The sequence below is a fragment of the Petaurus breviceps genome, unplaced genomic scaffold (genome assembly GCF_028583685.1).
Source record: "Petaurus breviceps papuanus isolate PSGF00001 unplaced genomic scaffold, PetGlider_PUasm1.0 91041, whole genome shotgun sequence".
NCBI lineage: Eukaryota > Metazoa > Chordata > Mammalia > Diprotodontia > Petauridae > Petaurus > Petaurus breviceps.
The window spans coordinates 11,944,078-11,960,426 of record NW_027187400.1 but is presented as its reverse complement, the minus strand read 5'-3'; the positions used below and the strand labels follow the sequence as shown (position 1 = coordinate 11,960,426).

Here is a 16,349-nt window from a genome sequence, read left to right as displayed (position 1 = left end):
AGTGAGAAGAGAGGAGACCGCGGGGAGCAGGAGGTGGAGATGTCTGCCTTCTTTTTCAGTCTTCCCCTAGCCCTTAGGGGAGACATTAGGTCCTGTGTGGCATGGCGGAGTCATGAGACTGCGCATAACCCAAGCCAAGGCTGGGTGCCCCTTGGAGCCAGGCTGGGATCACCCCTAGCCAGATTCCAGGACATACCATAAGTATCCAAATTGGGAGGCTCCCACCTCCCCCCAGTCACCCACCTCCCAGGCATGTCTCGGGCCAGTAGGGAGAGCTAAGGGAAGCTGCCAGGGCACAGCTCCAGGTCAGAGTAACCTGTCCCAGGAGAGCAAGACAGGGTCCTTCCCACTCACCCAGGCCTGCCCAAAGAATCTGGTGAGACCACACAGGAACTTCTAATAATAATAGTTTATTGTGGCTTCTCAGGAACAAAGTCCTTTGACTATTGTATAGGATACCCATGGCCCCTCAGGAGGCAAGAGGCACCCATCTGATAGAAAGGGAAACTGAGGCTAAAAGTAATGACAGAGCAAAGACCGGAACCCAATTTCTTGACTCCGAAGCCAGGCCTCTTTCCTTTCATTCCTGGACTCTTACTCCAGAGTCTTCCTTCACCTTGGCTGCTCCATGGCCACTCCGAAGAAGTCACTGACCTGAGTTAGCCTTCTTCTCCTGCTAGGTGACTCCCGCCACAGGACCACCATTTTAGGAAGGACCCCAGTCAAGTTTCACCTCCCTGGCTTCTAGACTCTCTCTCCAAACTCCTTTCTTCTTTGTTACCTGACCATTGCCCTGATGGAGAACGCATCCCCCTTAATTCTAGCCTTCCAGTTCTGTTCATTAATTGTCCTCCCCCATTAGAAAGCAAGCTTCTTGAGGGTAGGGACTGTTTTACTTTCTTAAGCACTTAACATAGTGGCTGGCACAGAGTTAGCACTTGGTAAATGCTCTGTCCATCCATCCATCTGTCTGTCCGTCCATCTGTTTTCCTACCTTTCTCTTTTCTTTTTTTCCTTTTTCCCTTATTCATCCTTCCTTCTTCTTTCCTTCTTTCTTCCTTTCTCTATTCTTCCTTCTTCCTTTCTTTCCTTCCCTTCCTTCCCTCCTTCCTTTCTTCCTTAATAATATATAGAGCACTGGAATTGAAGTAAGAAAGTCCTGTGTTCTAATCCTGCCTCAGACATTTACTAACTGTATGAGCACGGGCCAATCCCTTCACTTCTCAGCCTCAGTTTCTTTATCTGTATGATACTAGGAAAGTCATTTAACCTCTCTCAGCCTCAGTTTCTTCATCTGAAGAACAGGGATAATAAAAGCACTAAGGTTTTTGTGAGGATCAAATGAGATAAAGAACGTATTTTGCAAACCTGAAAACATTATATAAATGATAGCTGTTATTACCTATATAACCTATATTCTTGTTATCAGTCAATCTACCCATCCATCCATCCATCCATCCATCCATCCATCTATCCGTCTGTCTGTCTGTCTGTCTGTCTGTCTGTCTATCCATCTATCTATCCATCCATCTAATCTATTAAAGCACCTTTGCCTCTGGCTGGGGTCTTCTTCCTGAACCCTTGGGCCTCCACCTCTCTAAACTCATTCCTTGTTCTGATCACCACACTTTTGCACTTTGGGACCCTGTAGTTACAGGGGTCTACAGGCTGCTCCCACATCCCACGGTGGCCCCTCTCAGTAAGTGTGCCATTCTCTGCTGAGCTGAAAAGCCTTTCCCCTGCTCCCTCCCCCCACTCTCATCCCTGCCCCTCCAGAGGCCCCTTCCAACCTCTTCTTTCCAACTCCATCTTGCCTTCTGGTAACCCTGCCCTATTGCCAGCTAACCCCCCTTCATCCTAGAGCTAATCTCTCTATCTCTTCTGGTTCTCATAGCAACTATCTGTGTCTCCAGAGGACACCTGGGCCCTGGGCACCCCTGCCAGTGTAGATGCTCCTTCTCTCATGCTGTGCCCCCTACAAACTCAGGTTTCCCCATCATTTCCACCTATCTGCTCTCCCCTATTTTCCCCAGCTGTGTGTCGGGGGCCAAGCCAAGCACCAACAATCCAAAAGGCAGAAAGAGGGTCCTGGCTCTCAAAGAACTCATGTTCTAATAGGGGACACAAGACGTAACAAACCAGGCACATACAAATTATTTACAGAAGGTGATTTAAGTGGGGAAGGCCACTGCAAAAGGGGAGATTTGAAGGAAGTCAGTGCAATTAAAGGGCAGAGGGGAGGGCTTGAAGCACTCCAGGGATGTGGGATGGTCCATGCAAATGCATGGAGAGGAGAGAGGTGCCATGTTAAAGCATAGAGGCATTAGAATGCATGGAGGGGAGACAAATGGAAGAAGACCAGAAAGGCAGGAAGGGACCAGGCTGTGAGGAGTCTTAAATGTCAAACAGAGGAGTCAGTTTGTAATTGATTCTAGAGGTAATGGAGAGCTACTGTAGTTCATTGAGCAGAAGTAACAGGACCAGTCCCACACTTTAGAAAAATCACCTTGGTGACCTAGTGATTGCTCCCAGGGCTTTTCTTCCTCCCTTCCAAACTCCCAGAGTCACTTACACTCATTGCTTTGGCTGCCTTACCCTCCAGTCCCTTCTCACCCCCAATGGCCTGACTTCCACACCCCATCACTCAGCTGAAGCTGCTCTTCAAGGCTCCCTGTGGTCTCTCTCTCTTTTTTTTTTTTTTTGCTTTTTGGAAGGCAATTGGGGTTAAGTGACTTACCCAAGGTCACATGGCTAGTTTTTGCATTAAGTGTCTGAGGCTGGACCTCCTGACTCCAGGGCCAATGCTCTATTCACTGTGCCACCTAGCTGCCCCTCCCTGTGGTCTCTTAATGGCCAACTCCAATGGCCCTTTCCCAGCCTTCCTCCTCCTGGACCTCTCTGCTGCTTTTGTTACTGTTAATGACTCCTGATGCTCAGGTACTGTCTCTTCCTTTGGCTTCCTTGATAGATCTGCCTTCTGATTCTCCTCCTGCCTGCTTGGTCATTCCTCCTTGATCTGTTTTGCTGGGTCATTACTCATGTCCCACTGTCCGACCTGGGAGGGGGGCCCTCACATCTCCGTCCTGGGCCTCCTCCCATTAGGAACCCAGCCCACCTTCCCACGGGTTCAGTTATTCTCTCTGTCTGGGTGACCCCAAAACTTTAATCTCCAGTTTTAGTCTCGACCCCTAAGCCTCATTCAGGTATCTTCACCTGCCAGAAAGATAAGGCCATGTGGATATCTCTTGGGCAACTCAAACTCAGTGTGCCCCCAAACAGAATTCCTCTTTCCCCCTAAAATGATCCCTTTTCTAAACTATCCTATTTCTGCTGAAACACCAAGCTCCCAGTCATTCCTAACCCTGTAGTCCCTCCCCCCTTCCCTCTCCCAGAACCCTCCAAATTCCCTCATTTGCCGGGTCCCCTGAATCTGTCTCCTCTCCATTCACACAGCCAACATGCTAGTCTAGAATTCATCAAAGTCCCATTGTCTCTCACCAGGGCCTTTGTAATGGCTTCCTAATAAGTTTTCTTATCGCTAGTCTCTCCCCTCTTCAATCCCTCCTCCTCCTCCCAGCTGCTCAAAGTATCTTCCAAAAGACAGGCCTGACCTTCCTCCACCCATAAACCATCAGGGCTCCCTATTGGGATCTATGAATTCATTTTAAAAATCTGTTGATAACTGTTATCTCAAAATAATTGGTCTCCTTTGTAATCTTATATATTTTATTTTTATACATTTAAATATATATTTATATAATAATATATTTTTTATTTTATGCATTTAAAAACATGACTCTGAGAAGAGATCCATAGGTTTTACCAACTTGCCAAAGGGGTCCAAGAGACACAGAAAATAGGTTAAGAACCTCTGCTGTAGGAGAAAACACAAACTCCCCCCAGGTCATCTGACTCTAGACTTTATTTCTCCATTTCTTTCACATTGTTCCCCCTCACACATACAGCATGATAGTCAAACAAACTATTGTCTCAGCCATCTCGTGCACAAGCCCCCCACTCTATATGATACCCTCCCTTCTCACCACACCCTCTCAAAAATCTCCTTTCAAGACTCTGCTTTTCAGGGCAATTGGTGGCACAGTGGACGGAGCACTGGTCCTGAGTTCAAATCTGATCTCAGACACTTACTAGCTGTGTGACCCTAAACAAGTCACGTAACTCCCATTGCCTCCCCCTCCCCCCAAAAAGACTCAGCTTTTCCTGATTCATTCCCCTCCCCCAGTTAGTGTTGTCTTTCTCCTAGAGTCACCTTAGATGTGCTTTTCTGGGCACATATTATATCACTTGACTATAAGCTGCTGGAAGGCGGGCCTGATTGGCTTTTTGCCTTAGAATCCCATTTCTTGGTGGGCTGCCTCCTACTTTTATAAGCACTTAATGGATGTTTGTTTAATTGATGACCTTTATATAAATTGTTCCCTCACTCTCAAGGCCAACAGGGGCTCCTTGGGAAGGTCCTAGGGTCAGTCAGTCAGTCAATGGGCATTTATTAAATGCCTACTACATGCTAAACTCTAGACTAAGCACCAGGATACAAAGGCAGAAACAACCCCTGCTTTCAGGGAACTCAGTCTAATGGGAAGACAACATGCAAACTATGTACAAATAAGATATATGTGTGTGTGCATGTATGTATGTACACATATATACCTGTGTGGACAGATATAGATGAATGGATGGATGGACAGACAGGACAGACAGACACAGACAGATAAGCTGAGGAATGGAAAGACAGGCAGATGGACAGAGACAGATGGACGGATGGATAGAAAATAGAAATAGAGATATATAACAATAAGATTGTCAGCAGAAGGAAGGGGTCCCCTGGCTTGGGGAGGCCGGGACAGCCGAGCTCTCTGGGGGGTGGAACAGAGATGGAAGGGACAAGGGGACTCTCTCCATCAGCCCCAGGACTAGCTCAAGCTTGTTCCTATCAGCCTTCTTCTGCAGGTCCTTGGCGACACCTGGTGGCACCACAGGGGAAGTTCAGCAGGGTGGTGAAGAGCTTGGCCAGCATGCTTGGGCACACTGTCCGCTCTCTCACAGGTCCCTGATGCCGCCTCCCTCAACCTTGAGAAGTGACCCTAACCTAGGCTCTTGGGGGCAAGGGGGCTGCCAGCCTGGACACAGCACAGGGGGCTTGTTGCCAAGGATGAAGACTTCTTGAAGCTGGGACAAGGTCTAAAAAGACCTGTCCCCTGCATTTCTGGCCATGCTCTATTCCCACCACACCCTTCCCAATTTCCATAAGGTTTTAGAACTACACAGGACCCTAGAGATTATAGAGGAAGTACTGCTGTCCTTGGAATCAGCAAGGGGTTCGATTGTGTCCGACTTTTCATGACCCCTTGGACCTCATGGTCCTGGCCAGTATTATGCCAGTACCATCCATGGGGTTTTCTTGGCAAAGGTACTGGAGCCATTTGCCATTTCCTTCTCCAGCTCATTTTACAGATGAGGAACTGGAGGCAAACAAGGTTAAGTGACTTGCCCAGGGTCACTCAGCTAGGAAGTGTGTAAGGCCAGATTTGACTCTGGGCCGCTTCTGGGCTGCCTCATCATGGAATCAGATCCTGCCTTTAACAACCCAGTCGTCCTGACCTGTATCTGGCCACTGGACCCAGGTGGCTCCGGAGGAGAAAGTGAGGCTGGTGACTTTGCACAGACCTGCCTCACTTAAATCCAATTCGGTTGCAAGTCATGGCAGCACCTTTCTGATGTCATGGTCCTCTTCCAGAATGAAGGACAAGCATTCTGAAACTTTTCCCTCATCTATAACATGGGATTAGTTACAGCTGTTAGTACTTAGTTCGATGCTGTGAGGCCCAAATGTGGGAGTGCTTTCGGACTTTTAAGTGGTATGTAAGTGGGAGTTCTGCCACGTCCTTGGGGCCTTTCTCATGCTGTTTTTCTCCATTGCTGCAGCCTCTGGCACTGCTGAGCTGTGGGCCCCCTCCCCACGCCCTGCCCACCAATGCTCTCTACTCATAGGGATTGTCTCCTGGTTCTCCTTCTTCCTGTCTGCAGGCTCCTCCATAGCCCACCTCACACCATGAACACTCCCCGAAGCTCAGTCCTGAGCCTTCTTTTCCCTCTCCTGGCCCTGCTCCTAACTCCTTGAGCTCACCACCATACCCCAGCTACCCCTAGGGGCCCCCTTGTCCCACTCACCAGGGACTTGCTCCCCAGAAGCCCCAGATTCGTCCTGCTTTCCTCTGCTTCTGCTTCTAATGACTTTACAACCCTGTCTCCACCAGGCCCCTGCTTTTCAGTTCCCTGAAGACAATGATGGCTTTTTCTGTTAGAAGGAAGCTCCTTTCTATCATTTTCCTATCCCCAGCACCTGGCAGGGCTCTTGACACATAGTAGGTGTTTAATAAATGATTCGCACTATCTGACAGGCTGTCTGAACGCTAATTATCATCATTGGTCCAATCCTTCCTTTAACTGGAGAGGTAACCAAGGCCCAGAGGGGAAGAGACTTGCTTAGTGACCCAGCCAGGACCCTTGGTTCGGTGGAATTCTACCTCAGTTCTTCTGACTCCAAACATGTTGGACTGATTTGTTACATCCCCTTTCTAGAGCCAGTCCCTCCATCTCATCGACAGGAAGGTGAAGGGTGAAACCAGGCTCAGGTTACAATAGTGATAAATATAACTTTATTTTGTACACCTGTCACTGATACACACACAACCGCGGTCTCAGAAACAAGTGTTTGGCTTGGGCGTCAGGCCCTGGGGCCTGAGGCCTTAAAAAACACAGACAAACACACACAACATGGACATACAGTAGTTCCCCCATCACCCCAACTCCCTGAAGCCTCCAGGGGCCAAGGAGGTGGGCTAAGGAGGAGAAGAAACCCCCCCATTTCTCCAACTGTGGGTGCCACCGACCACAGGCAGCACTGGGTGGCAGCCCTTCCTGGGCCAAGTGTTCACACCCTTGGCCTTGTCCTGCCAGCCATCATGTGGCGGGGGAGGGGGGGATAGGGGTGGAGAATGGGGTGTCAGCTTGCCTGCCTCCCAGGATGTACTGGGAGACACCAGAGGTATGGGGCTGGGAGAGTGAAACTAGATGCCTGGAGTCTCATGGTGGGTGTGTTAATAAGGTGGGCCAGCTGATTCCTTCAGCAAGAAATAGTGCCAGTCTCTCAGCCGTGGGCAGTGACTGACCAGGGGCCCTGCTGGGGCAGGTCTAGGGGAAGGACAGAAATGGGGCAGGAACTGAGGCAGGAGAGTGGGGGTCTGGGGAAGGTGGCCCAGTGAGTACACCTAATTCAGCTCCCCTCAACCTGGTGGCCTGAACAGGGCCCACGAGGTAGAGGCCCCTGACTGACAGCCTGGCGTGTCAATAATGGGCAAGATTGGGCAGCCTGCGGTCCTGGATGGAGGGGGGAAGGGGGCACCTGCTCTGGGCATGACTCAGGAGAAGGAAGGGGACAGGAGGGATGGCCAGCTAGAAACTCAAAGCTCCTGCCTAAGCAGGCTCAGGGGATGACAGGATTTTGGAACTGGGAAAGACCTAAGGAACCATCAGGTCTGTTCCCCCCTCATTTTACCAAGGAAGAAACTGAAGCCTGAAGAGAAATGATTTGGCTCACACGGGGAGGAGAGAGCAGGATGAGGGCTGGTGCTAGACCCCGGCCCACGGCTTCTTCCACTCCGCCAGAGCATCCTGCCAGCCCTGCAGCTGTCTCAAACCCTGGTGGGAGCAGCTGTATACAGTGATCCTTGCTTTGGAGATGTCCCAGAAGGTGCCCAGTCCAGAAAGGTGCCAGCCTGGGTTCTTCCGAGTCGGGCAGGGATCCAGGTCATCCCCAGGGGGTGGAAGGTCTGGGGGGTGGGGAGAAAGCAGGGCAAGGGCTCAGGCTGGAAACTATGGCAGTAACCTGTCCAGACTGTGCCAGGGACCCTGCGTGGGGCTGCCAGCCCTCTGGGCGGGCACTGTGCCCCTTGGAAAGCATAGTGACTATAGCTTTCCTGGGCATGGGCAGGCAGATCATTCAGGAGGCACAGAGGGCCCCCAGCCCCTAGGCTGGGCCCTGAGACCCAGGAGGCTCTGCCCTGCAGAGCTGTGGTCCTGGGAAAGGGGAGGGCACAAAGAGGACAAAGAGGCCAGTCCAGCAGGTTGGTTGTGGCGAGAAGGGCAGAGTCCCCATCTCTGATCAGCAGTGATCTCAGCTTGTGCTTCTGCTGAAGGGTCTGTGGGCAGAAGAGAAGAAGGGGCCTTGGGAAGGAAGGGCAAGGCCTCCTGAGGGAGAGAAGCCTTGTGAAGCAGGGGGCTGGGCTTAGAGAGGAGAGGGAGCGGATGGGTGACTTTGGGCAGCAGTCTGACCGTGAAGCCCACTGATCCCCTGACCAGTTTCTAGGGAGGCCCCTCCTCTGGGTCTCACCCTTAGCAAGGCCTGAATGATGACGGGAGGCGGGGGGGAGATAGGAAGCCCTCTGTGTCCAGGGAATGTACTTTCCATGGCACATATGACCTCTAAAGGTTTCTGTACCAGGGGAACATCCCAAACCAGTCCCACCCTCCATATATTTGTCCCCGCCCACTCCCACTTCTGTGGGCAGAGACTAACCTGGGGTGTCCTATCCGTGGAGGCCTGGCTAGGAGGGCTAGCAGCCCTACAGATATAAGGAGGTCAGCAGGGTGAACAGATGGCAGGCATGGGGAAAAGAAGACACCAGGTCACTCACTGAGCCCAGCCCTTGTCCTAGATCCCCAAGGACCCCTAGAATTTCCAGAGAGAAATCTCCCCTCCATTAAGTAATCTGCCACCAGCTATGGGGGGGGGGGGTAGGGAAAGGATACAGTCAGAGCCTGGAGAGAAGAGCAGCCCAGAGCAAACTCTACTATATCTATCCACTGATTGCCCCCAGCTGATTCTCTGGGCCTAGGCTGCAGGCTGGTGCTGGCTTAGCCTAAATTCTAGATGCTTGGCATCCCTCCCAGGGCTCACCAAATGGGGTGTGTGCTGCTGCTGCTGCTCAGGTGCCTCCAGCTGGATCTTGATCTCTGGACAGGTAGGGTCCCCTGACTTCCTGGCATCTGGCTGTGGTGACCGAGAGGGGCCTGGGGTGGGGGGCAGGTGATAGAAGAAGGTGCAGAAATGTTGTCATTGCCAATGGGGAGGGGGGTTACCGCTCTGACACTGACCCAGTCTAGCTGGTCATAAAGTCACGGGATTTGAGCATTGAAAGGATTCTTAAAAGATCACTACAACAGGACTAAAGAAGATATAGAGAGCACTATGAAACGTAAAATGGCTAATTTTGATTACAAAAAATTAAAATGTTTTTGCACAAACAAAATCAATGCAACCAAGATTAAAAGGAAAGCAGAAAACTAGGAGAAGGGGAGGATTTTTACCACCAGTATCTCTGATAAAGGCCTCATTTCTCAAAAATAAAGATATGAAAAATGCTCCAAATCATTATTGATTAAAGAAATGCAAATTAAAACAACTTTGAGGTACCACCTCACACCTATCAGAGTGGCTAATATGACAGTAAAGGAAAATAACAGATGCTAGAAGGGATGTGGAGAAACTGGGACAGTAATGCACTATTGATGGAGTTGTGAACTGGTCCAACCACTCTATAGAGCATTGGAACTATGCCGAAAGGGCTATAAAACTACATGCCCTTTGATCAAGCAATACCACTACCAAGTCTGTATCCCACAGAAATTAAAAGGGGGAACCTAGCTGTACAAAAATATTTATAGCAGCTAAGAATTGGAAATTGAGGGGATGCCCATCAAGTGGGGCATGGAGGAGAAGCAGTGGTGAACAAGTGTAATGGAATACTATTGTGCTATAAGAAATGACAGGCAGGATGATTTCAGAAAAATCTGGGAAGACTTACATGATGATACAAAGTAAAGCAGAAAGGGAAGAACATTGAACACAGCAACAGCTACACAGTGCAATGAAGAACTATGAACGATTCAACTACCCTCAGCAACAAAATGATCCAAGACAATCGAAAAGGATTCATGAAGAAAAATGCTGCCACCTCCAGAGAAAGAACCGAGCACAGACTGAAGCATACGATTTTCTCTTTCTTTTCCTTTCTCCCTTCCTCCCTTCCTTCCTTCCTCCCTTCCTCCTTCCCTCCCTCCCTCCTTCCTTCCTTCCTTTCTTCCTTCCTTCCTTCCTTCCTCCCTCCCTCCCTCCCTCCCTTTCTGTTTTTCTTATTTCTTCCACAAAATGACTAATATGGAAATGTTCTACATGATAGCACATATATAACCTATATCAGATTGCTTACTGTCTCAGGGAAGGGAAAAGGGAGGAAGGGATAGAATTTGGAATTCAAAATTTTTTTTAAAAAGTTAAAAAATGTTTTTACATGTAATTGGGGGAAAAGTAAAAGACAAAAAATGAAAAAAAAAAAAAGATCACCGCATCCAACTCCTCCATTTTACAGATGAAAACACTGAGGTTCAAAGACAGAGTATCTTGCCTAAGGTTACACATTGAGTAGCAGAGCAAAGACTCACACCCAGGTCTCCTGACTCCAAATTCAGCAGTCTTTCCACCAAATGACACTGCCCTCACCCCGTCAGACCCATGAAGAGCCAAGGATGGGAGTCAGGCTTTGGGGAGGGCAGGGTGACAGGGATCCCCAGGTTTGTTGTGGAGAGTAAAATCTGCCTTCCCCATGGGTCATGTATGCCCCTTCCCTACCATGGGTCAGTTCTGCCCCCCCATGGGTCAGCTCTGCCCCTCTCCCCCATGGGTCAGTTCTTCCCCCCTATGGGTCAGCTATGCCCCCCCATGGGTCAGCTCTGCCCCCTCCCCTTGTGAAGGTAGAGTGGGGTGGTACCTGGCGAGCTTCCCCCACTGGCGGTACTGATGCTGTCCTCTAGCCAAGTACTGTAGATGAAGGAGTCTCTCTTGCTCGGCATCCCAGAGGAGGACACGCTTTCCTGGAGGGTCACAGACAGAAGGGAACTTCACTCCTAGGCCCCCACCCTGAACTTTGCTGGGGAAACGAACGGGCCCAGCATCGCCTGCCCTACCAGCAGTGGTCAGCAGAGGGAGACAATTACCCACCAGCTAGATCCCACCTTCTCCCCTGCCCAGAGCAGGCATCACCCCGATGGATCAGTGCAGTCAGAAGATGGAAAGCTTTCTGGTATTTCTCCACTCTGCCGTCCTCATCTTACACATGGGGAAACTGAGTCCTTTTGTTGTTGTTTAGTCATTGTCAGTCGTGTCCCACTCTCACGACCCTTTGGGGGCTTTCTTGCCAAAGATCCTTGAGTGGTTTGCCATTTCCTTCTCCGGCTCATTTTTAAAGATGAGGTAACAGGGTTAAGTGACTTGCCCAGGGTCACACAGCTAGTGTGTGTCTGAAGCCAGATTTGAACTCAAGTCTTCCTGACTCTAGGTCTGGCACTCTATATACTATGCTACCTAGCTGCCCAGACAGAGCCCTAGGGAGGTTGAAATGGTTTGTCCCAGGTCACCCAGCTAGTAGCAATGGAACCCAGGCTTTCCGACTAAATCCAGTCCTCTTTTCACCAACTAAACTCCCCTTCTCATCACACACACACACAGTGTCTCAGTGATAAAGGCACTGTGTCTCCAGATCTCCATTATCTCTTAGTCACATGAGGAGAGGGCCCCAGGCACTCCTCCAGGCTCAGATGGTACAAATGTCTCCCAGTTACACAATGAAGGGTCTCATCGTCACAGGAGATGCTCCCAGAGACCAGCAGAACATCTCTCATTCAATTTATTCAGAATTCATTCATTCAGCACACATGTCTCCTCTCTTCTCTCTCTTTTTTTTTCTCCTCCAGACATGAGTCTCCTTATTTCTCCCAAACTAGAAGTTCAGGACAACTCCTGGGCCCAACCCGATTACTCTGACCTGCTCCAGTTCTGACCTGGGCTGACTGGACCCTCCTTTGGTAACCTGGTGGTGCTCACTTAGGGAGCTCACTTGCCCCATTGCAGCTCAGAACTCTTGAGCTCATGCGATCCACCCTCCCTGTTAGCAGGAATAAGAAGGGGGGGGGGGGGAGTCAGCATGCCTGGCCAGTATTGGCTTAAATGTCACCTATATTAAATGTAAGTGACAACCTGGCATAGAAGATCAAAAGCCAGTCTTAGAGCCAGGAAGACCACTGGAATCATGACCCACCTATGGCTGAGTGACAGTGGACAAATTCCTTCACTACTCAGGACCTTGGACAACTCTGTAAGCCTCAAGGTTGAAGGGCAGATGCCTGTCAAAGGGACTTTCCTTATTGGAAGCTCCCCTATACTAATAAAGTCATAGGGTTCTAGCTTTACGGCTTGAAGAGACTTTGGGGACCACCCAGGCCAACCCCTTCATTTTACAGATGAGATAATTTATATATGGTTCTTTGCAGACCTTTAAGACAAATTAGCTAATACAGTTGAGGAAACTGAGGGCCAAAGAAGCAAGGAAACTGGGAGAAGATGCCGGATGTGTACGGCATCGGGGAAGGTAGACAGCTGAGCAGGAGATGGCTGCTGCCCTCCTGGGGCTCACAGTCTAATTGAGAGAAAGCATCAACACACACAGACACACTCAACAGTGTATGTGACCAAGGTCCACAGAGGTATGAGTGAAGCTACATCTTGAATTCAGCTCCTCTGACCCTAAATACAGCATTTCCCCTCTAATGCCTGTGGCCTCTGAAGGTTCCATGTCCAGGGAAGAGTGGGTTAGAGGGGCAGAATAAAGGGCTATGTGAAATCTGAGGGGGACATCCTTCATCACTGATGGGGGCATGTGGGCGGCCTTTATAGAGAAGATGGTCCTCGAGTTGGACTTCAAAAGACAGAGAATAGGAGAGAGGGAAGGCAATCGGGAACAGCTTGGACAAAGGTATAGAAAACATAGGGCATGTTTGGGGGGCAGAGGTGGCCAGACTGGTTAGAACTTAGAGTTCACAGAAATGAGAAACATGAGATGAGGTTGGAAAGGGACAGTAGCTTCAGACTCTAGAGAGCCCTGAATGCCAGGCAAGGGAATCTAAAGTCTACCCTGTAGGCAAGATGGGACCACTGAGATTTTGGAGCAAAGGAATAAAGTGACTAGGTGTATCGATGAGAAATTATTCTGGCTGTGGTGCAAAGGGAAGCAGAGTGAGAGAGCAAGAGAGAATGGATAAGAGAGAGACAGAAATAGGGGAGAGGAGGAAAGAAGAGGGAAGATGAGGGGGGAAGAAAAGGGAGGAAAAGGAGAGAGGAGGAAAGAAAAGGAGAGAGGAGGGAAGAAGAAAGGGGAGAGAAGAGAGAATAGGAGGGGAGGGGAGGAGAGGTGAGGAAGAGAGAAGGGGGAAGGAGAGGGGAAAGGAGGAGAGGAAGAGAGGGGAGAAGAGATGAGGAAAGGAGAAGGGAGAGGAGGGGAAAGGAGGGGAGGAGAGGAAGAGAAAAGAAGGGAGAAGAGAGGAGGGGAGGGGACAGGAGAGGAGAAGGCAGGAGAAGGAAGGAAAGGGGAGGGAGGAAGACTGATTAGGAGGCTCCTGTAACAGGCCAAGCAGGTGATACTAGGCTGAAGGCAGTGGGGTCAGAAGAGGGAATGGCTTTGAGAAATGTTGTGGAGAATGAGTGCACTGGGCTTCATAACTGAGAGGTATGGACACACAAGGCTGTCCACAAGGACATTCTCTTTTATGCATTGAGCACCCACCTATCCTGACCCAGAGCAGTGCAGACATCACTATGCATCTCCCAGGTGCACACTGGGCATTTCTCGGGGGCACAGATTATGCCAAGTAATTCAGGGGACTCTCTTGGTCACATACAGAGCACACCCATTCCCACTGACCCCCCCCAAAGACACACAGAAACACACATGTGGACAGGACAGGACCCCCTCCTGTAGGGGCAGTGCCCAAATCCCCGTGGTTACCATGCCCATGTCATCCTCGTTGGCACCTTCTGTCTCTTCTACCACGCTGGCGAAGCTGCTAGCACTAGAGGATGAACGGGAGAAGTCCTTGAGAGCCTCAGCCTTCTGGATGGCCATCTCTGCCCTGCCAACACACATTCTGGGACTGTCAGTACTGTCTCACCCCCCACCAAGCTGCCCCACAAGCTCCTAGTTCCCAAGCCCTCACATTTCCTTATTTCCCTCCTATCTCTGCCTAAGCCCCTTGGTGCACCTAAGGGACACTTTGAAAGTGAGTACTACCCTTTGGGGGTCCAGTATCAAATGGTAAAGATCTTAGCTCCCCCCTCCCCAATACAGCTATAGCTGTCCCAGTCCATAGTAATTTAGACCCTTGCTCACAGGACTATGAGACACCAGGAAGACTCAGGAGTAGTCTTCACTAGGGAGGGTCAATGGGCTGCTGTGCCCAAGGTAGAAAAATCAACAGAGCCCCAAGAGAGAATCCTGATTTTCTTGTTAATTTTTTTCTTTTGCTTTTTGGAGGGGAAGTTGGGGTTAAGTGACTTGCCCAAGGTCACACAGATAGTAAGTGTTAAGTGTCTGAGATCGGATTTGAACTCAGGTCCTCCTGACTGTAGGGGTGGTGCTCTATTCACTGTGCCACCTAGACGCCCCAGGAATCCTGATTTTCTAAAACAGGAAGAAAACAAGATCCTTCCAACTATATAGGCTAATGATGTTGACTTCTTAGAAGAGATCATTCAAGGTATGGCTGGTAAAATCTAGAAAGATGAGGGGGGAGGGATTACAAGAGCCTCAGGGGCTCATCTCTGAACTTCCTTCTTCTTCAGGGAAAGGTGACTAAATTAGTATATGTGAGAGATGCTGCAGACAAAGCCTTTTCATCAGAGTACCACCTACTATTGTGGACAGGGGGATGAGAGAATAACACATTTAGAAAGATTCCGAAATAGCTGAAGGACCAGCTTCAAAGAGTAGTCATCACAACTCAATGTCTACTTGACAAGAGGCTGCCAGTGGAGTGCCCCAGTCGAACATTTCTGTTACTAACTTGTTAAAGGCAAAAGATGTTAAGTTTAACAAATTGGCAGATGGACGTGACCCAAAGCTGGGAGGAAAAGCGGACAGGGTGAACAGCAGAGGCAAGTTCCTAACAGATCTTAAGAGGTTGGGGTAGAGGCCTCCAACACGTGAGTCACAATACTCCCCAGGGTGGCCTGAACCAGATTCCAAGGAATTTATGGGAAATGGTTAATAAAATAAATTTAATTTAAAAATAAATAAAAAAACAACAGAATATAGATATTAAAATCTGAAACTAAGTTAATATGCAGCTGTCAGGGATCATTATGTACAATTTAGTGGCCCATAGTTATGAGTTTGACACCACTAGTTTAGAGCATTGGGCTGGATCTGGGTGGCACAATGGATAGAATACCAGTCCTGGAATTAGGAGGATCTGAGTTCAAGTCCAGCCTCAGATCTTATTAGCTATGTGACCTTGAGCAAGTCACTTAACCCTATTTGTCTCAGTTTCCTCATTTGTAAAATGAGCTGGAGAAGGAAATAGCAAACCACTCCAGGCTCTCTGCCAAGAAAACCCCAAATGGGGATGTGGAGAGTTGGACACAACTAATCAGTTAAACAACAAAAAATAAGGTGAAATTCAATAGGGAAAAATGTAAAGTCAGACATTTTGGTTTAAAAAAATCAAGTCTTCAAGTACAGAATGGAGACCTTGAAAAAGATCTGGTTTTAGAGGTAGTTAAGGTAGCACCATAGTGCACAGAACACTGGCCCTGGAGTCAGGAGGACCTGGGTTCAAATCACTTACTAGCTACGTGACCCTGGGCAAGTCACTCAACCCCAATTGTCTCAAAAAAAAAAAAAAGAATCTTTTTTTTAAAAAGGTCCGGCTTTAGTGGACTGCAAGATCAATATGAGTCAACAGGCCAAAAGGCAATTGCGATTTGGGGCTGCTTTAAGAGAGGTATGACTTGGAGGCAGGAGAAAGTGAGAGACCTCTGTCTTCTGCTTTGGGCTGACCATGCCTGGAGCAGTGCATCAAGGTGGACTGTGGGGTTCAGGAAAGAGTCTGCTAAGGCAGGGAATCACACCAGGATTGGCTAACGGGCCTGGGGATGTTTAACTCTCAGGAGAGAAGCCCCCTGAGGACCAGCATCCGAGGGGCTCTCACGTGGGGGAGGGGGAGCAGAGGCAGAACCAGGAACAAAGCAGGGGGGAGTCTGCAGAGAGGGCAGGAGCTCCTGGGAAGGAAAAGCTTCCTTCCAAAAGCAGAGCGGGTGGTGGGTTCTCCTTCATGGAGGTCTTTGAGTAAAGGTTTGAATGGCCATCTTGTTGGGTAGACTGGAGAGGAGATGGCTTCTCAGGAAGGAGGCAGACTGCCCATCTTCTGTAGCTCTAAGA

The 16,349-nt window shown here is 49.4% G+C and overlaps 1 protein-coding gene across 5 annotated transcripts in view; it reads right to left on the bottom strand.

Annotated features, from left to right (window-relative positions):
- Positions 1-6,657: 6,657 nt before the first annotated feature.
- Positions 6,658-16,349, bottom strand: part of RAP1GAP (RAP1 GTPase activating protein) — a 97,103-nt gene continuing 87,411 nt past the window's right edge. For 2 of the 5 annotated variants that reach the window (XM_069079240.1, XM_069079236.1), the window contains 4 exons: positions 13,920-14,043; positions 10,851-10,953; positions 8,981-9,093; positions 6,658-7,853 (listed from right to left, as the gene is read on the bottom strand). In XM_069079240.1, the coding sequence (XP_068935341.1) occupies positions 7,716-7,853; positions 8,981-9,093; positions 10,851-10,953; positions 13,920-14,043 (478 nt within the window). In that variant the 3' untranslated portion in view covers positions 6,658-7,715. Of the gene's footprint in view, positions 7,854-8,136; positions 8,223-8,599; positions 8,646-8,980; positions 9,094-10,850; positions 10,954-13,919; positions 14,044-16,349 lie in introns of those variants that run through there. The other 3 variants (XM_069079239.1, XM_069079238.1, XM_069079237.1) reach the window with 3 other exon arrangements.